At 38.2% G+C, this 22553-nt stretch overlaps 1 protein-coding gene across 1 annotated transcript in view; it reads right to left on the bottom strand.

Annotated features, from left to right (window-relative positions):
- Positions 1-22553, bottom strand: part of LOC117218625 (Kv channel-interacting protein 4) — an 81377-nt gene that overhangs the window by 20321 nt on the left and 38503 nt on the right. Inside the window, 2 exon segments of the mRNA XM_033467163.2 lie at positions 3103-3315; positions 21490-21563. Coding sequence (XP_033323054.1) covers positions 3103-3315; positions 21490-21563 — 287 coding nt within the window.

The following is a 22553-nucleotide window of genomic DNA, read 5'->3' as shown; positions in this document are numbered from 1 at the left end:
ATCAGCTTTGCGAATCATTCGTTGAATCATTCGTTCGTACACGGAATTATTTAAATTAAAATATCATTTACGAACTTTGTTAATCTTCACTGTACACCTTGCATAAAAATTTCATATGGTACACATAAGGTGTCATGCGCACCCGAAAATTAAAACGACTGTCACGGTTAAACTACATATTATTTCGAGTCCGAAAAATTAGTGAATATTCTTCAGACGTTCTAAAGTAAAGGTGAACAGCGTTTTTCTTAAAAATATCACTGTTATGTAGTTAAAAAAATCCGGAAAGTTCTCGCTTCGTGACTTGTTCAATACTTCGAACGCGGCTCGAGTCCGTCCCGACCTTCTGTCAAAGCCTCGTGCTGCGGACTCTCTCGCGGACCCTCTCTCTCGCACCGTCACCTCTCATTGGCCAGTGTTTTTCGTTAATAACTCGTAAACAAAGCCTCAGATTGCAAATTCGCAAAGGAAAAAGTTACTTCAAATGACCTCAGCTACCCCTCATTTTCGGCTGTTAAAATAATTGTGGGACACCCTGTATATAGTATATTATATATTATATTATATAGTATATATTAGTATATATTATAGTATAGTATTATAGTATAGTATAGTATATTATACTATACTATTATAAATTATATTATTTATATTTATATAAAGAATTTATTTTGTATATATATAGGGATGCAAAATAAATTCTTTATATAAATATAAATAATATAAATAATAATAATAAATAATATAAAAATATATATAATTATTTAATTATTAATATAATTAATTTGTTATTTAATTTGTGGTATATATTTGTGGCCTCATTTAGGTGGACCACGCTGTATAGTCGACCGATTTCGCGTTTTCCTTGACTTATCGTCGAATTATGTGCGCCCTTAGAAAATAAGCGATTCTCGTCGCTATCGTTATTTCTTTGATTTATCGATACGTCAAAAATAACGTTATGCCCGTCGACCATAAATCTAGACGCACGTCCAGACGCGACTGCAGGCACGCGGGATAACAGGGACTTGTTTCTGGCGCGAAGACGCGGGATATTTCCGCAAATTGTCTCCGCCCCCCTCCCCCCCCCCCTTCCACCGCGAACGAATCGGATCGAATCGAATCGTCCTTTATTCGATGCGAGGGAAGATAACAATGGGCACGAGTACGCTGTTGCAGACATTGTCATTCGCAGCTAACAATGTGATAGCCGATAAGAAGGTAAGACTTTTTTCTGTTATCATCGAAGCCGAGACACTTTATAAGCAAGCGCTCGTTCTCTTTTCATCGTTCCTGTCGAAGTGAACGAGCACAGCTGTCGGTCGAAGCGCGCGAGCGCGGAGGAAAGCTTCCCGACTGTTTTTCTCGTACAGGTCGCGTGGGAAAAAAACTCTTGAAATATTAAAACAATTTCTTGCCGTTTCATTTTTTTATCTCCGACGCGGACGAATACGATATTCGAGATTGCTTCCGGAAATAGTTTCGATCCTGTCGAAATTTTGCGAACCTTTTTTGCAGTTTTTTCTTTCCGACGCTGTCGCGTTTAATAATTTTTTACTTGGTCATGTGTAGAATTTTTGAGAAAAGCGATTTTATGGTCCAGGATATTCTGGAATATCTGACGTTATTATTAGAAACGGTGCTGCGTTCTTTCATCTTTTTAACGTCGCGGTTTCCTTCGGTCGGGTTTTGAATTATTTAAGGGTGCTTTTACGTTTGAGAATTATTTTAAGAGTATCCGAAATTATTATGGTAGTATTATTACTATTATATAATACATTCTCGTCTGTCCACGATTTTAAATTTTCAAAAATTCTTTTATGTTTGCTAGTCGTTTTAAAAATATCTAAAAATGTTCAAGAAACATTGGTGCAGTATTTTTACTTTTTTTGACTGAATGCAATGTTTTTGGTTTCCTTTGGTCGGGTTTTGAATTATTTAAGGGTGCTTTTACGTTTGAGAATTATTTTAAGAGTATCCGAAATTATTATGGAAGCATTATTACTATTATATGTATAATACATTCCCGTCTGTCCACGATCTTAAATTTTCAAAAATTCTTTTATATTTCCTAATCGTTTTAAAAATATCTAAAAATGTTCAAGAAACACTGGTGCAGTATTTTTACTTTTTTTGACTGAATGCAATGTTTTTGGTTTCCTTCGGTCGGGTTTTGAATTATTTAAGGGTGCTTTTACGTTTGAGAATTATTTTAAGAGTATCCGAAATTATTATGGAAGCATTATTAGTATTATATGTATAATACATTCCCGTCTGTCCACGATCTTAAATTTTCAAAAATTCTTTTATATTTCCTAATCGTTTTAAAAATATCTAAAAATGTTCAAGAAACACTGGTGCAGTATTTTTACTTTTTTTGACTGAATGCAATGTTTTTGGTTTCCTTCGGTCGGGTTTTGAATTATTTAAGGGTGATTTTACGTTTGAGAATTATTTTAAGAGTATTCAAAATTATTATAGAAGCATTATTACTATTATATAATACATTCTCGTCTGTCCACGATTTTAAATTTTCAAAAATTCTTTTATATTTCCTAATCGTTTTAAAAATATCTAAAAATGTTCAAGAAATACTGATGCAGTATTTTTACTTTTTTTGACTGAATGCAATGTTTTTGGTTTCCTTCGGTCAGGTTTTGAATTATTTAAGGGTGCTTTTATGTCTGAGAATTATTTTAAGAGTATTCAAAATTATTATAGAAGCATTATTACTATTATATAATACATTCTCGTCTGTCCACGATTTTAAATTTTCAAAAATTCTTTTATGTTTGCTAGTCGTTTCAAAAATATCTAAAAATCTTCAAGAAACACTGGTGCAGTATTTTTACCTTTTTCGACTGAATGCAATGTTTGCCTCCACAAAACTATAATGCAATTTTGTCTTTTTCAAGCCAGTCACATTTTCAATTTTTCAAAGCTGATTCGACATTTGCGTGTCGATTAAAAACTATTTAAAATTGTTTTGGAAATGCTGTCACGTTCCTTTTCGATCGACACATATACCGGCAGTAAAATGAAACTGCCGCGAATAAAAGCATAGAGTTTTCGAGAAACATAAAAATACGGGGAACCTCGTACCTGAAACATCCGATCGACTTTCTCACGGACGCCTTGATGGTCCAAATTTGGATCGGCGAACTTCCCCATCAGCTCGTATACAGCTGTCACGATGTCCGTCATTTCTTCTCTCGTGATACAACCGTCGCCGTTGATGTCGTAAAGGGAGAACGTCCAACGCAGTTTTTCATCGATGGAACCTCGAGACAGTATACTGAGACCGGTGACAAAGTCCTGGAACAATAGAAAATCGTACTGCTACCTTCAATCCTGGCTGAACGTGTCATTTTTTTAATGTTTTGGACAACGTTCGACATTGCACGATATTGCACGATATACGATATGTATAACAGCATGATATCCTTGACATATTTTTATCACGTTTATAGTTCATGGCCGCTGAATTAAGTGAACCTTGTGTAAACATTCACTTTTCCGACTATAACCTAACTTTGTCGCACGTGAAGCGGCTACTTATTATTAGCTACCTAAATTATTATGGATTATTATTATATATTCTATAATATTATATCTATAATTATAATTAATATATTTATAATTAGTATATAGTATATATTTATATAATTATAATTATAATTAATATAGATATAATTATTATATAGCATATATTTATATAATTATTATTATAATTAATATAGACATAATCATTATATAGTTTATATTTATATAATTATTATAATAATTAATATTGATATAATTATTATATAATATATATTTATATAATTATTATTATAATTAATATATAGTGAATTATTATCAATTATATAATTATGGTTCGGCTACGGATTTTATACTATTATATTTATATACGATAAAATAAAATGGATAATAAACAATTCTGCGAAAACGTTGGACGAATTTGAGGATATCGTTGCGATATTTTCGGTTCATTAAAATTATTCACGGAGGAAAATACGTTTCATTGTTCCCCCGTTTTAATCGGTCACTCTAGTTTCATGTATCTCAAGGTAAAAACCAAAAGACATCGGTAGATCATTTCTTCGACATTATCAAAAGACTCGATCGAATTACATTACCGCAAAGAATTTTCAATTAACGACTACGACCGATATCGCCATTAAAAAAAAGGAAGAAAAACAATTAAAAGAACAATTTTCGAAAGACCGTCGAACAGCCCAATGCGACATGTAACGCGTTTCCAGCGAATAAAACGCTGACCCACTTACTCCCGCTAAAAAAACATGAAAACTATTGAAAGTATGAATCGGTCTTAATTAAACAGCCCCGGGGGCTTGTGGTTAAGCAATTACCTCGGTTACGCCCTCGCTGTTCGCGCAGCAAATGGCGGCGCACGGTTGGCTGGGGTAACTCCGGTTATTAACAATAACAGACGTGTTATTAACAATAACAAACACGAGGATAACAGGGAGAGAAGGAGAACAATAATAAAGAAGGCGGGTTGGGGGGAGGGGGGCTGGATCCGTTGATCTTAAAACGGAACGAACGCGGCTTGCGCGAGCGGTCGCTCTCGGCGGGTAAACAGGGTTTCTCTCTGCGTCATCTGGTAGCCAGTTACCAAGGCTATACGGGTTACCAGTGGGTTGCTGAGGACCGAATCTGATTTGGGTTACGGTTACAATACCGGCTTGAAGCTGCGGCACGTCCTCTTTTAATTCGATTCCGTTCGTGACGCGTTTGTGCCGACGTTTAGCCGAAAGGGTAACTTTGATCAGCCCGCGGAGCATAAAGTGTCGGCTGCCGCTGAATTAGTATGCGCGGCCGCATCCCCCTAAACGAAGGTTATCGGCGAGGGTCACTTTCGCATGCCACGCCCGCGCCGTTAATCTTACGTTTAAGGTTTCGATCTCGTCGTTAATTGTTTCGTTGATGGATTGCTTGTCGCTCGGACGAGCTCGACTTCGAGTCCGTAAGAAACATCCGTCGACGCGATCTTCATACGATCAAACAATTTATGGTATTTAATGTGTAATAGAGCGCTGATAATAAATGCTGTAATAATAATACCTGTAAAATTGCTGCCTATGTAATATAATAATATATATAATAATACATATAATAATATATGTATAATATATATAATAATATATAATATAATAATATATATATATATATATATATATACGATCGTATTCACACGATCGCACAATTTACGGTATTTAACGTGTAATAAAGCGCTGATAATAAATGCTGTAATAATAATACCTGTAAAATTGCTGCCTATATAATATAATAATATATATATAACATAATAATATATATATGTATATATATAATATAATAATAACTGTAAAATTATGTATTCATAATATAATAAATATTATAAATTTAATAATTTAGAATAATAATAAAGGACTACAGCGATAAAGCGATATTGTAAGAACTTTTTAAAAGAAACTAGTACATCAGTTTTCTTTTTATAGACAAGTGTTCTTAATATTATATTTGTCCGAATTTTCTCCGTTTTTATTAGATTGTCTTCGCTATTGTTTTTTTAGTTTCGACATTCGATCTTGACATTTTTATGTAATTCGTTCCACAATTTCAAATCGGCGCTCTTTACAGGTTTATTCATTTAATTAATTGATAGGTTTGATTGAAGTTAAAATAATTGTATAAAGTATACCCTCATGAATAAAGAAATAAAAAACGAATATTTGTACCTCTTAATGCAACCAATTTAAAGAATCTGTCCTTTTAATAAAACATTCGCGAAAGCAGTACAGTAAATTGAATTTTATTAAATTTATTAAATTTAATTAAATGATATTTAACCTTAATATTAATAATATATTATATTATTAATTATGTTATTATATTAATAATATATTATATTATTATATTATTAATATATTATATAACCTTAATAATGTATTACCTTAATACTGATATTATTATATAATATAATATGTATATATTAATATTAATTAATATTTAACCCTAATTGACGCTCAGACTGTGCACAAAAATGGACAATTTAGAAAGTGGAGATACGATATATTTTTATAATTGTTATATAGTTGTTCATAGTGGTTGACAATCGGTAACCGCATCTCCTCATCATCCGTCCATCTTTTTGTACAATCTTAGCGTCTAATTAATTAGGTAGAGTTTACTGTAATCTATGCGATAATTTCGGATAAAAGTATAAAATATAATATTTCGGGTCGAAATAGACCCGAAGAATCGGGTGTTTCGCCGAGTTCTACCGCATGTTCGTTTCATTCGAGGAGAGTCAAGTCCCCTAATGAATCGTCCGCGAAAGAAGTAAGCTGATACGAAAGGGAGAACAAGGCCGACCGCCTTTAATAATTAGAGGGGCTAGAATGGGGTATCCTCGTGGACCGCAGCGGCTTGTACCGTGTTGTTCTTGGGTGGTTAATGATTACCCTGATATCAAAAAGCTGTGTCCGTCAGAGCGTCGGGGCTGTTAGCGCGGCAAATTGCATTTCGCGACGACGCAAAGGGGCGAGGGGACAGCGAGAGAGCTTGCGCGAGATAAAACGGTGGAACCAAAGAGAACGGGCTACGCGTGCGGTCTTTGAAAAATAAAGAGACGAGTTGCTGTAAAGGGAGACCTACAGGCGCGTCGGAAATTTCGCAAGAAATGAGAAATTCGCGCTGGAACTGCGTTCGCAACTTTCCAATTTAGTTCCGCGCGACCGCCGAGCCGTACCGCGGGAAAATATTAAATAAAAGAATGTAACACACGTTGGTCGGAACACATTGTTCCGGCTTGAATCACTTCCGAACACAATCGTCTGAAATCCATGCCGTTTGTAATCTCTCGCAACGCGTCATCCCGGTTCTGCTAATATTCGAATCGTAAAGGCCGAATCGTAAAACTTCCGGCCAACGAAGCTTCAAAGGAAACAAGAACGCTACTTAATCGTACTTAGGTGTCGGACGTAAAATTTCATGGATTTTTCGTTTCGCTTGTTACAACCTCCTGTTCGATTTTACAGTTTCCAGTTACGCCCTTCGCTCTGGAAAATACCGCGCCGCGCGGTGACGCGATCTTACGGGCGTTCGGAAGAAAAATGGTAGCTTCGGAAGTAATTAATTTTCGACGTTTGAGTATGTTAATAATTTTTTAAAGGGAGTACAAAGATGAACTAGTTCGCACATAAATAATATACAATTATGTTAAACAAGATTGCAATGGTTTTGTGTTTTGCTACAGAGCATCTCAAAATTATGGTAGCTCCGGGAAGTGAGAGGTTCCTGAGATCATTTGAAGCAACTTTCTCCTTTACAAAATTTTTCTCCGAGGTACCGTTAACGAGTTATTAACGAAAAACACTGACCAATGAGCGGCGAGCTAGGGCTGGCGCTCGGCGGCCGAGCCAACCAGCGCACGAAGCGCGGTTCCGCCCATTGACTCTGCCGTCTCGCGCTAGCTGACCTCGCCCCTCATTGGTCAGGGTTTTTCGTTAATAATTCATTAAGGAAGCGTCGGAGAAAAATTTTGTAAAGGAAAAAGTTGCTTCAAATCACCTCAGGAATCCCTCATTTAACGGAAATACCATAATTTTGGGATATCCTGTAGATTATACAGTTGATCTCAGGTTTCAGTGGTTTCAATGCTTTTGCGAACATAATTATTGAAAGGTCATTGCAAAATTCGATGCTGGGAATATTTTGGAACCGATATAAAATATAAAAATGTATATAAATATAATATAATATTATATAATATAATAAATATAAATAAATAAATATATAATATAATATAAAATTATAATATAATATTATATATTATGTAATATAATAAATATAAATAAATAAATATATAATAATTATATTATATAATATATAATAAATAAAATATATATAAATATAAATAAATTCCTTTTCCCAAAATGTCCATTTTTGAGCGCGTATTAGGGCGAAATTACTACAATCGTGTCTCCTCTTTCCAAACTGTCCACTTTTTGTCTACGATCCTAGCGTCAATTAGGGAGAATTTACTGCGGTCGTTGAAGGGATCGACTTCTTCGGTCGGACGTCGCGTAATTGAAAACAGCAAAAGGAATTAGCAATGGCGGCCGGTGACATGATTCACAGCGTGTATACGACACGATCGAAAGCACTTTGGGGTTCACGTTCGCGGGACAAATTGGATTAGTAAACGCTTCAATTACGGCGAATCGAGTTATGACGGTATTTTCTACGCGGAAGTATGCGCCTAGTCGCCGGAGAATGCACAGTATTGTTGGTGTTCGTTGGTAACGGATGGCCGGCGGTTCCACGGCGAATCTAACCGGGGGATAAAACGCGCGATGGTCTCTTTTTTTTGCAGGTTTCAGGACGAATTTGCTTCCGGGATATACTTTAGACACGGAAGGGCTTATGGACACAGGCACAAGAAAGGGGCGGACGTTCCGTGCTTTATTTACAAACCCGGCAGCACAATGCTTGAAGCTTTCAAAGAAAAATCAATAACCTATACAAACATAATTCCGCGAGGGGCACGCTAAAAGCGGGCACCTTTTACGCGGAAACTCATTTACATTGATCGGATTCGACTGAAAAACAGTTTCGGAACGGTTTCGGGATATTTTTATTCATTATTTTCAGGGGTTCGCGCACACACTCGACGCTTGCTTTTTCTTTCTCGTCTATGATCCGTGCTGGCCGCTCTTGCCGTTTTTACTCTCTTTTCTTTTTTTTATTCCTCGTTACGAACGTCGCTCGTCTTTGCAATATTCTACCTTGCTTATTTCAGCTACTCCCGTTTCCCTGGATTTCTTCGATCCTTGACCCCGATTCGCCGAATTTTGTTTAATTCGCCGTGACTTTGTTAAGCCTCGCGCGAAATTCATGAAACCGGAAATCGTGTCGGCGGTGGTGTTTTCTACTCTTCGAATCTGTAAATCAATTTCAACTATATGACTGTTCCTGCAGGGAGGGGGGCAAAAGCGGCCCTTAAAGAGAAGTATGTCAAACTCGAAAAACCTCTTGCCGTTCGTCGAGCATCGTGGAGCGCGGGCAATATTTTCTTTTTTCTTCTTTTTGCGATGTCTCTGCTACGATCGGAAAGTATGATTATTATTTGTATTTCAGATAAATCAAACTTCATCGGGAAAGCATATTTTTAACGGGAACACGTATATGACGTACGGATGCGCGTGATATACGTGTACACGTATGCGCGACGTTGTATGTATATATCGATACAACGTATCAGATATAAATAAAATGGAATCCGATATAATAACAACGTCGAAATTATATTTCAATACGAATTCAACTAGCGACCGTAACTAACGAACGTAATAAAATAAAAATGTAGCGACGTAACAAAGCTCTTGTTCTATTTGCAGTAAATTCTCTCCAATTTTGCTTCAGCTTGTAAGCAAACATCGATGATTTGGGAAGAGGAGATTGTCAATAATTATAAAAACGTTGTGCAAGGCACGAATAATCGTATATTTTCTTCACAAATTCTCCATTTTTGTTTACAAACTGAAGGAAAATTAGGGAGAATTTGCTGCATTCCTTACACGATACAGTAATGTCTCCCTAATTGACGCTCAGATTGTGCACAAAAATGGACAATTTGGAAAGAGAAGCCTTGCGAATTTGAGCCTTGCGACCCGTTTTTATAGTTACCGATTGTCAACGATTATAAAAACATAGTACAAAGCCGGAATAATCGTATCTCCCGTTCCCAAATTGTCCATTTCTCTGCACAATCTAAGCGTCAGTTAGGGAGACAGTACTGTATTTTGTGTCACGACGAGTATACTCGTCGTGCGTAAAACACAGCAACCATTGGCTACTTAAATTGAAATTTTAGTGGAAACAAAAATATGTTCTCAAATTTCAATATGTTTAGAATATTTTGAGGTCAACACAGTAAATTCTCCCTAATTCGCGCTCAGATTGCGCACAGAAATGGACAATTTGGAACAGGAGATACGATTATTCGAGCCTTGCAGCTCGTTTTTATAGTTGTTGACAATTCGTGACTATAAAAATGAACCGCAAGGATCGAATAATCGTATCTTCTCTTCCCAAATTGTCCATTTTGTTTACAAATTGAAGGAAAATTAGGGAGAATTTGCTGCATTCTTTACACGATACAGTAATGTCTCCCTAATTGACGCTCAGATTCTGCACAAAAATAGGGAGACATTACTGTATCGTGTAAGGAATGCAGCAAATTCTCCCTAATTATCCTTATTTTCCTTACGATAATTCGAGCCTTGCAGTTCGTTTTTATAGTTGTTGACAATTCGTGACTATAAAAATGAATCGCAAGTATCCAATAATCGTATCTTCTCTTCCCAATTTGTCCATTTTTGTGGGCAATCTGAGCGTCAATTAGGGAGACATTATCATATTAGGTTTACGCAGTAGTTTCAGTCTTTTTCCTAAACGTTGACGCAGAAGGACTTTCAAAGACTGCAATTCCCCACTTCGCCGTAGAAAAATATTGAAAATAAGGGAAAGTATTTTGGAAGTTAATTTGCGGTGTACGCGTCACGCACAGAGATAAAGAGAAATCGAAAAGGAGACGAAAACTTTCCGTATTCGCCGAGTTCGCTGTACGCGAATTTATCGTGATCCATTTCCGTACAACTTTTCTGCACTAATATGCCACTGTCCGTTTCCCCTAAGCAAGCGAAGCTAGAGAGAACCGTTCTTATTTTTCTCTCCCTCGATATCTGCGTTACCACACACCCTCGCAGTATTCTCTTCATAAAACTTCTTTTTCCTTTCCTTCCACACTGATTCTTTCTTATCCCGGTTCCGCGTTGCCTCGCCCGGCAACATTCTCTCTCCCGGCAATTTACTTTTGCTCCCCTCCACCAATTTCTCCTTCGAACCAGTCCTTCCTCCACGACGTACTTCGGCTGTTCCTTATCCTAATCCGAAACGTCGAAAATATTCTCCGCAGCTCTCCACCCTCGTGGTCCCGCTCGAAACGTTCGCCACGTTCACCGCGAGTAGATTAAACAACCTCGTGCCTCTCAGCCGCTGAACCGTGGGCCATTCTTTTTCCTGTTCGTCTCGCCTCACCTTTCTCATAACTATGCTTCATCTACTTACTCTACATCTCACACCTGCAGCCCCTAACCACCCGCCCATTGCCTCACGTATCCCAGATATTCAAATTCCTTCGCTTCCTCGATACCTTCCCTTCCCCCCCTCCGCCGCCCTCCATTATTTCCATCGTACTTCCTTCGGTCTCTTTATCTTCGTTCCTTCGCATCCTTATAGTCTCTTATCGTCCATATATTTTCTCGCTTAGCATACCGTTTTAGCGTAGTATACCAGCTCAAACAGTTGGCCGTGTCACGACGAGTATACTCGTCGCGCGTAAAAAGATTGATAATAAATTATTAACATTAGTATTAATATTGTTAATTTTATAATATTCTAATAGCGACTCGGTGTTCGACGAGAATATTCGTCGCGCGTAAAAAGTAGCTATCAATGGCTGTTTAAATAGTAATTTCAGTGAAAAGAGAAACGTATTGGTAATAAATTATTTACATTGGTATTAAAATTGTTAATTTTATAATATTCTAATATGCGACTCTGTGTTCGACGAGTATACTCGTCATCGAGTTAACTGGCGCCACTGCTTAACCGTTTACAAAGCATCGTTTAACTCGGTTTCTCTGAATCTTTATGGAAGATTGTTAAATATTCAGTGACAGAAAAGGTGTGTTAAGTGATAAAGAGGCGGAAGTTAAGTAATAAGGGCGGAGAGTATCATTTGTTTTAGACAAAACGCGCGAGCAACGGTCACCGCTTCTCCTACCATAATCTTCACGGTGGCAATAATCGATAGATTGCAACGTTGCTATACAGGGTGTCCCAAAAATGTCTCGCAATCCGAAAGTGGCGGATTCCTCAGGTCATTCGAAGCAACTTTTTTCTTTAAAAAAATTTTCTCCGAGGCACCGTTAACGAGTTATTAACGAAAAACAGTGACCAATGAGAGGCGAGCTCGACTGGCGGGAGGCGACCGAGCCAATGAGCGGAACTGGGCTTCGTGCGCTGGTTGGCTAGGCCGCCTCGCGTCAGCCGTACTCGATTCTCATTGGTCACTGTTTTTCGTTAATAACTCGTTAACGGTGCCTCGGAGAAAATTTTCGCAAAGGAAAAAGTTGCTTCAAATGATCCGAAGAAATTCCCATTTCCGCCATTTCCAGATTGCGAGACATTTTTGGGACACCTTGTATATCGGATTCTTAACAAAGATTAAATTTACCTGCCCTCGCGTGCAACAAACAAAAGTTACATAAAAATTTATTCGCGTTCTCGATGCTTCCGGCGATATCTTTCCGTCGTCACTCTTTCTCCGGGACAATTTCGAAGTTTGTACAAGATCGTTGCAATTTCCGTGACGGACCGACGTTGGTCGGGCTTTTTGTGTTCGAATCGGTTTACGCCGAATTGAAATCTTGTTCCATGTTCTGTCCTCTCTGTGTTGACCCGTTCACGGCAGCCTAAATCAACAATCGCTATTTATTCCCGGCGAGAGCATCGCTGTTTGCAATTAGATCTAATGTAAACGCGGTCTTGTATTTGTGAATGAGGAATTCCTAGGTTGCCGTTGTAATGCTTACAGTCGCGGCCCCGGTGTGTCCCGCGTACGTAAATATACACGCGCGCGCAAGCTTCCGTACGCGGCCGCGTTAAAACCGGAAGTTGACGCGCGGGGAATCGAACGTGTCTTTGAACGAGCGACCGACCCATCGGATAGACCGGACCGTGACGTACGCGGGACCGGACCAAATAACGCCGTCCGATGGAACTCTAATTAAATGCCGGCGACAATGTCTAAAAACAACCGTTTACCGGACATTGAACCCCGGATCCGATACCGGCGGCAATTTACCGACGACAGTTTTCTTTTTTCTTCGCCGTTGCTACCGCAAAATTGCAGTCATTCCGCGGATTGTACCATGGTGCAAAGTAGCAGCGTGATGTAGCAATGTAATGTACATCGGTGTAATGTAGCAGTTTGTAGCTAGATGTAGCACTAAATGCTGCCGGTTTCCACGTTTCGTTTCCATTATGACGATTAAACCGGAAATTCTATGCATTTACGACTAGAATATGTGCATGAAATGTGACGTGCTAAAAACTTGCATTAATTGGTATCCTTGCATTGCCTTTAGTTTATTAAGACTATAAGTTATTTTGAATATTGTTAGCGCCGGTTGCTTTGAACAGTATCTGTGTTCCATAAAAATTCATTGTTCCGTCAATTGTTCCTCTTGCTAAATTGTTTATCTTTGCTTAGAAGCTGAGAGACAATTGGAGAGAATTTTGCTGTAGTTTGTTCTACGAAACTCTAGTTTAATTAATGAGATTAATTCAATCTATTACAGATATTCTTGTAATCGTATTGTGTAAATTTGTAAATATCTATATATAATATTGTAAATATTTGTAAATATCAAGCAAGAGGCAAATATTTTTGTTTACAAGCTGAGGGATAATTGGAGAGAATTTATTGTACTTCGTTCTACAATCTATTACATATATTCTTATAATCGCATCGTACGAAGGTCATAAATATTTTTAAATTTCAAACAACAAGCAAATATTTTGTCTGCAAGTTGAGGGACAATTGGAGAGAGTTTACTGTACTTTTGTTCTACAAAGCTCCAATTTAACAAACGCAATCGATTCAACCTATTACAGACATTCTCGTATTCGCACTGTCAAATTTGGACGTAAATATTTGTAAATATCAAGAAAGAAGCAAATATTTTTGTCTACAAGCTAAGGGACAATTGGAGAGAATTTATTGTACTTCGTTCTACAATCTATTACATATATTCTTATAATCGCATCGTACGAAGGTCATAAATATTTTTAATATCAAGCAACAAGCAAATATTTTGTCTGCAAGTTGAGGGACAATTGGAGAGAATTTACTGTACTTTTGTTCTACAAAGCTCCAATTTAACTAACGCAATCGATTCAACCTATTACAGACATTCTCGTAATCGCACTGTCAAATTTGGACGTAAATATTTGTAAATATCAAGAAAGAAGCAAATATTTTTATCTACAAACTGAGGGACAATTGGAGAGACTTTACTGTACTTTATCCTACAAAACCTATTCTCGTAATCGCATCGAACAAATTTGCTCATAAATATTTATAAACATCAAGCAAGAGGCAAATATTTTTGTTTACAAGCCGAGGGACAATTGGAGAGAATTTACTGTGTTACTAATGGGCTTCGAATATCCGCCGTTAAGGGATCTTCTGCTTGTTAATTGGACCGTGGCACAGCGGCTATACCGGTGGCCCGAGAATTTCGAAAACTGTCAGAGATTAGAACAGCAACGCGGAGGCTTGCGAGGGTAATGCGATTAAGGTGAAAGTAGCCGGACACTTCGACCGTGTCCGAAGGAGGCAATGAATTCGCGCGAGGATGGCGTGAGAGGGTTCAAAGGAGGACTCGAAGATGGAGGAGTCGTGTCATCGTCGGATGAATATCGGCCGACAAAAAGTATCGTGCTATAAAGAAGCCGGAGGTGGTAATCTTCTCGCATTCGCAAAGATCCCCGGATCCCGAGGTTCGTAATGCGATTGAACTTGATAGCAGCTTATATCGCTCGAAACTGTTGCTGGACCAATGGCCGACTAACTTTCGGATGGATCGCGGTAGCGAAATCTGTTGGTCCACGTTACGGGCTATAAACGAAGATTGCCCTTAATCTTCTTACTTTGGATCATCTGATCAGAAAGCTGCCATTCATCGCGCGGTATATGGACCGTGGAGAAATTATAGGCGTCCCCCGTACAACAAAATACAGTAAATTCTCCCCGAAGTTTCCCTTGGCTTGTAAACAGGAGTGAACAATTTGGGGAGAGGGGATACGATTGTTCGAGCTTTGTGTCTCGTTTTTATAGTTGCCGATTGTTAACAATTAGAAAAACGAGGGGTAAGGCTCGAATAATCGTATCTCCTCTTTGCAAAATGTCCACTTTTGTGTACAAGCTGAGCGACAATTAGGGAGAATTTACTGTACTGTTTGATTCGGTGAAATATTTTGTAACAAATATAAATTTTGGAAACTGGTAAAAAGTCGATCCCAATATTTTAACAGCGACAGGCTTCAGCTTGTAAACAAAAATGAACAATTTGCGAAAAGAAGATACGATTATTCGAACCTTGCGACTCGTTTTTATAGTAATCGATTGTCAATAACTATAAAAACGAGGCGCGAGGCTCGAATAATCGTATCTCTTCTTTGCAAAATGTCCACTATTGTGTACAAACTGAACATTAATTAGGGAAAATTTACTGTACTGTTTGATTCGGTGAAATATTTTTTAACGAATATAAATTTTGGAAACTAGTAAAATGTCGATCCCAATATTTTAACAGCGACAGGCTTCAGCTTGTAAACAAAAATGAACAATTTGCGAAAAAAAGATACGATTATTCGAACCTTGCGATTCGTTTTTATAGTCATCGATTGTCAACAACTATAAAAACGAGGCGCCAGGCTCGAATAATCGTATCTCCTCTTTGCAAAATGTCCACTATTGTGTACAAACTGAACATTAATTAGGGAGAATTTACTGTACTGTTTGATTCGGTGAAATATTTTTTAACGAATATAAATTTTGGAAACTAGTAAAATGTCGATCCCAATATTTTAACAGCGACAGGCTTCAGCTTGTAAACAAAAATGAACAATTTGCGAAAAGAAGATACGATTATTCGAACCTTGCGACTCGTTTTTATAGTAATCGATTGTCAATAACTATAAAAACGAGGCGCGAGGCTCGAATAATCGTATCTCCTCTTTGCAAAATGTCCACTTTTGTGTACAAACTAAACATTAATTAGGGAAAATTTACTGTACTGTTTGATTCGGTGAAATATTTTTTAACGAATATAAATTTTGGAAACTAGTAAAATGTCGATCCCAATATTTTAACAGCTACACGCTTCAGCTTGTAAACAAAAATGAACCATTTGCGAAAAGAAGATACGATTATTCGAACCTTGCGACTCGTTTTTATAGTAATCGATTGTCAATAACTATAAAAACGAGGCGCGAGGCTCGAATAATCGTATCTCTTCTTTGCAAAATGTCCACTTTTGTGTACAAACTAAACATTAATTAGGGAAAATTTACTGTACTGTTTGATTCGGTGAAATATTTTTTAACGAATATAAATTTTGGAAACTAGTAAAAAGTCGATCCCAATATTTTAACAGCTACACGCTTCAGCTTGTAAACAAAAATGAACGATTTGCGAAAAGAAGATACGATACGCCGCTAGAAACAACGAAACGACGTGATTTTATCCGTCTTTCTCTTCTCTTTCCTTTCTTTTTCTTCTTCTGTTCTTCTTGAGATTTCTAGTCGCATCGATTTTTAGTCGCGTCGTTATCGATCTAGTTAGGATTCTTGGAAATTACAGTAAAATCCCCCTAATTCGCGCTCAGATTGTGCACGAAAGTGGGCAATTTGCGAAAAGAAGATCCGATTATTCGAGCCTTGCGACTCGTTTTTATAGTCATCGATTGTCAACAACTATATAGGCTCGAATAATCGTATCTTCACAACTCAAATTGTCCATTTTTGTGCGCAATCTGAGCTCAAATTATTGCAAATTGCAACCAGCATCGCGTGCAAAATACGGATCGCAAGCAGCTCACTCTTAGCAAAGCTACGAAATAACGTTGCTTTAACCCTTTGCGTTAAATCATTTTCGATCAGAATTGTTTCCGTGGTTACTCCAGTCTTCAGCAAGGAAATGATACTTCGGCTGCCCTCCTAACAAAAGGTTAATGCAGCAATGCAATCTTATGCCATAATACTAGAATCTACCAGTTTGTGTTCGACCGGCGGCATGATTGCTTTAAGTGTGCCTCGTAAACGACTCGGGTAACAAACGGCTTCAGCGTACAATGAATTCCAGGAACGAAAACGGTAAAAGGACCGTACGTATAAAAAAAAGGATCTGTCGTTTTAGCAGAAAAAGATATAGTATGAAAATGTAAATAAATATAAACGAAAATATAAATAACCGATATCAGAGCTTGCTAAGTCTCTTGGAAAAGGCTCCGACGATATGAAACTTCAAGATATTCAAGAATTAATGGTAGATGAAGAGATTGATGAAGCAAAGGTGGACATGTTCTCCGAGCGCCGCGAAATTAATTCGAATATAAAGCTTAAAATTTTAGCCCGAAATGCACGCGAGGGATGGAATAAGGTCGAATAATTGGAGCCCTATTTTCTAAATGCAAATTTCGGCACTGAGAAACCGTGTAATGCAGTAAAAAAGGATAATGTTAACTTTCACGATCCAATTTCCACGTTTTGTACGTTCTTTTATTTCGCGCGGCACCAATTTGTGTAATTCGACAATTTTGAGAAATTTAGCAACCTCGTTACACGAGAAGTATGTATAACCTGCACACAGTTCCTCGCAAAATTTAACCTTTTAAAACGTTATAACTTTTTTAAAACTGGACCGAGCGATTTGAATTTTCTTCTTTTCTTTTTTAGATGATAACGAGACTAGTCTATTAGAGGATGACTGAAATGCTTTTTTGTAAATTTTGCTATTACTTGGAATGAGAGGGAAAAGTAAAAACTTCTTGTTTTTTTGTAACTTTTTTATCCGAGCCTATAACGAAAATTTAAGAAATGGCTCTTTGTTCATTTTGGTAACTTATGCGCGTGCTAAACATTTTATCGAGATCGGTCGACGTTGTTACGAGTCGATATTACAAATTAAAGATGGCAAAAATCGCAGTTTTATCGCGATTTTGACCAAAAATTAATAGAAATCTGCAGTTTTCTGCAGTTTTTTAAATCTTTCAACGCCCGCAGTTCGATTCTGGGATAACCGATTTTGACCAAATTTTCAGCACGCATATCAATTACCGAGATCTGCGAGAAGCATTTTTTAAATTTCCGTTGCAGGCTCGGATAAAAAAGATAAAAAAGGAGAGTTTTTTTATTTTTCTTTATTATCCTAACTAATAGCAAAATTAAAAAGAAAATACATTTTAGCCATCGTAGACTAGTTCCTCTATCACCTAAAAAAAATTTAAGCCACTTGGTCCAATTTTAAAAAAGTTATCGCGTTTTAAAAGGTGCACGCTCAATTTTGTGAATAATTGTATGCAGGTACAAGGTAGCTAAATTTCTAAAAAGTGTCGAATTACACAAATGGATGCCGCGCGAAATAAGAGAACGTACAAAACGCGGAAATTGGATCGTGAAAGTTAGCATTATCTTTTTTACCGCATCGCACGGTTTCTCAGTGCCAAAATTTGCATTTAGAAAATAGGGCCGTAATTCGTTCGACTTTTATCAACAAAAATTATTCGAGTCACTCAGTCGAATTTTAATAAATTTATCGCAACTGTACGCGACAGAATAGAAAAGTCTTTTGATCCCCGAACGTGTTTAACTCTTGCTTAGTTATTAATGGGACCCGTGCCGTCTCCATCGTATTAAGTTACCCGATTTGCTGAGATAGATGTGCCACGTATCTCACAGTCGCGTTGACTTTGAATGCGAACTCCTTTGAAACCAAACCGGCTGCGCAGGGTGCTATAATCATGATCGTGCACATAATCTGTAATCACCTCGTTTCATCGTTATATACGACTACGAACCGGAAACCGCGGTTAAATTTGCCTCGATGATCCTTTCGTTTATTTCAAATTTAATCGTATTATACTAAAATGTGATGAAACTAATATGTAATTAACACAGTTAATTATATTCCATCGGAATCATATCAATCTCGATTTGACAAGATTCGGCAATAACTGTTTCAAAGGACTAATAGTTACCAAAAAAATATATTCAATTTTTTAAGCAAGTTAACACTATGTTATTCGGCAATATAACTGTAACAAAAGACAAATAGTCACCAAAAGAATATACTCAATTTTTTAAGCAAGTTAACACTATGTTATTCGGCAATAACTGTTTCAAAGGACAAATAGTTACCAAAAAAATATATTACGCGAGTTATTTGGGTGAACGAACAGAATACGATAAAAAATCGAGTACCGATTAAAATACGAAAAAATCGAACGTGCTTTTTTATAACATAGACTAATATTCGAGTTGATAAACTTTCACGGTATAAGTGGTACACGCGTGCTTCTGATTGTTCTAATAAATAGAATTTAATTCTCTCCGTGGTCGAGGATTTTTCGCAATACCGAAAACATTGTTTCGGGAATACTAAATCGCGCATCGACGAAGCTCATGAAAGTACCCACCCGTTCGTTGCACCAAACGTAGCGAACACACAAAACTACCGGGCGACCACAACATTTATTACGTGCTCGAAACTGTCCCCTTTCCAGATTAAGTGAAAAATCACCTATTTCGCATGAAATAGGACGCACGGTAAAAACCGTGCGTAGAATACGGAGCTGATCCAACTCTCCGCTGCGGATCCTTCAATTGTAGTTGATGCGACCATGTTTCTTGCAGTATTCTTTTTATGGCTTTTGCAGACGTGTTTTCACAGATTTGTAGCCCGGCGAAAGAGTTAACGCGCGAACCGTGACGACGAACGCGTCATAGCTTAAAACGTGCCACTGCTTTTTATTGTCGCGCGCCCGCCGTGTTATAGGTGTCATTTAGGCAAATATTTTTTTAATATTCCGTTACATTTGTTCCTCGCCCCCCTCCTCCCCGCCCCGCGTTTTTGTTTCTACGATCCGTCGCGCGTCAACCAATCGCCGTGTATTATTTTCGAAATAATTCGGGGTAAAAGAATCTGATAGAAAGACTTAATTAAATGGAGTTGGACGTCAAAGGTGAGTGTAAAAACTTTATCGTGCGCGAAAGTAGAGGAGAAGAATGAACGAGGAAAATGTTGGCTGCGCGGAGAGCCACGGTAATGTGCGAGTTTGGAGCAACTCGAGGGCTAATTACACAAAGTACATTTTCAGTCTGAAGCCACCAGAGATAATTGTGTTCGTTCGTAATTATCCTCCGACGACTTCGTCTGGTCTTTTTATTTCTCTAGTGGAAAATCGTAAACAGGAGAGAGGGAGAGAGAGAGAGAGATAGGTAGATAGAGAGATAGATAGAGAGAGAAAGCGCGAGAGAGAACGACAGAGAGCGAGGAAGAGAGGGAGAGAGAGATTCAGAGAGAGGGAAAGAGTGAGAGAGAGACTCACAGAGGGGGAGAGAAAGTGAGAGAGTGCGAGAGAGAGGGAGAGAGAGATTCAGAGAGAGGGAAAGGGTGAGAGAGAGACTCACAGAGGGGGGGAGAGAGTGAGAGAGAGCGAGAGAGAGGGAGAGAGAGCGAGAAAGAGGGAGAGAGAGCGAGAAAGAGAGAGAGAAATTCAGAGAGTGGGAGAGAGAGCGAGAGAGGGGGAGAGAGACTTAGAGAGAGAGAGTGTGAGAGAGAGACTCGAAGAGAGAGAGAGTGTGTGAGAGAGTAACTCGAAGAAAGAGAGAGAGAGAGAGCGAGCGAGAGACTCGAAGAGAGAGAGTGAGAGAGAGTGACTCGAAGAGAGAGAGTGAGAGAGAGTGACTCGAAGAGAGAGGGAGAGGAGGGGACCAATGGAACATCGATCTGCAAATTAACCGCGAATCATCGATTAATTCGGCCCTGATTATTGATTGGAAAACTTAGTTAGGACTAGGCCGCTCATTATCGAAGCCCCGCCAGGTAATTAGCATTAATCTTCGCCGGATATTTGTTTCGCGCATACTTGCCTATTCAATTGTCCCGAGGACTAATTGTACAAGGAGCGAACGGTTGCACAAGACCGCGCAATCGGCATCCATCGTTGCAAGGCATCCCCTTCTTTCGGATTGAAAGCGATCATTTTATTAACTCTTTAACCGCGTACGAGTTCGATTCATTACGCAGACGCGTCCTAAGAATTAGGTGAAAAATGATATAAAAATAGAAAGAAAAAAGGATTAACTCTTTACACACGGATGTCGCCGATACGGCGACACACAATGTACTCATATCAAAGTGGCATCTCTTTTTAATTATTATTTCCCTTCATACTGTAAAATAATCACGTAAAATGCATAATCGAAAACCCAAAATCGTTTTATTTATCGGCTCCTATAAAATTTTCGAGCAGCGTAATGATTTTTCTTTCAATTCGCCTCTGTGCAACGAAATCGCAATGCTCGCAAAATCTGTTCCGAGTGCAAAGGGTTAACATCGTGTTACATTTTCAGAAAATATGACTGTCGTATTCAATTCGTGTCGTATCATTTTCGAACGGAAACACAATTGATTGAAATTACCGTCGCCAGCTGATCTAAAGAAATCCAATTGAAAAGGAAAAAAAAAGGGTAATTCTCCCTCGAGGAGCGTGCGAAATATTTCGAAAAAAAGTCAAATCGCTCTATTATCCTAAATACATAGTACTAATCAACGAATCCACTTACCTCGAAGCTGAGAATACCGCTGTGATCCTGGTCCAAGGTATTAAAAACGTAATGCGCGTATTGGCTAGTGTTGGCTGCGAAAACAAAAGAGAAGATGCAATTAGCGAAATCGGATTTGTTCGAGGATTATAGAGAAATAATTTTCTACGATCACTCCGGAAGGGGAACTTGGCTTAAATTATGCACACGGCTAAAAATTGCTGTACGCGTGCTCCTTCGGAACTGTCCCCGGCGAAACTTTCGCAGGAGCGGAGAGAGATGATAAAGTAGATTAACTCGTCAACGTTGTAGAGCTTGCAGGAGCGCGCTCCTAACTGAAAACGATTTTACTGTCACATCGCGTTACGACAATACTCGAAAATTAGTTTCCCCCTTTTGCTACGGAATTTCGTGAAATCCTACCCGACCGAAGTATTTTGCGACCGTTCGACATCGCGGAATACGGCCGATTATAGTAATGTCTCCCTAACTGACGCTCGGATTGCGCACAGAAATGGACAATTCGGGAAGAGGAGACACGATCATTCGAACCTTGCACCTTGTTTTTACAATTGTTGGCAATCGGCAACTATAAAATATCTCCTTTTCCCAAATTGTCTATTTTCGTTTACAAACTGAAATTGAGGAGAATTTGCTGTACTAATTTTTCTCAGAACTTCGTGAAACCTGCAGTCCAGTGGACAAGTAATATCAGAAAACTCTCCCAAAGCAGAGTGCATATTAACATTTACCAACATACTAATTTCTATATTTACCGAATCATCGACAATTGTACAAGTTCTGTCGAATCGAGCCGCTTCATAGAACTATCGTCTACAGTTTGTTTAAGTTGTTCCATTACCGCACGGAACTGCAACAGATTTCCAAAACTGCGACCAAGCATTATTTTACAATAAAAAAAGAACATTACGCGACATTGGCAGCCAATGAACCAACGATTTCCGCTCTTCCGGAGGCTGGTACGAGCGCGACCCATCGGAACAAAGTGCATAAGAAAAATGTTTAACGCCGATTAACCGGTTCACCGTGGCGCCTCCTTCTCAGAGCGCGCACCCTATATGTGT

This window comes from Megalopta genalis, chromosome 7, assembly GCF_051020955.1.
Source record: "Megalopta genalis isolate 19385.01 chromosome 7, iyMegGena1_principal, whole genome shotgun sequence".
Taxonomy (NCBI): Eukaryota; Metazoa; Arthropoda; class Insecta; order Hymenoptera; family Halictidae; genus Megalopta; species Megalopta genalis.
Note: the sequence above shows the minus strand (reverse complement) of the source record. Positions and strands in the feature narration are given on the sequence as shown.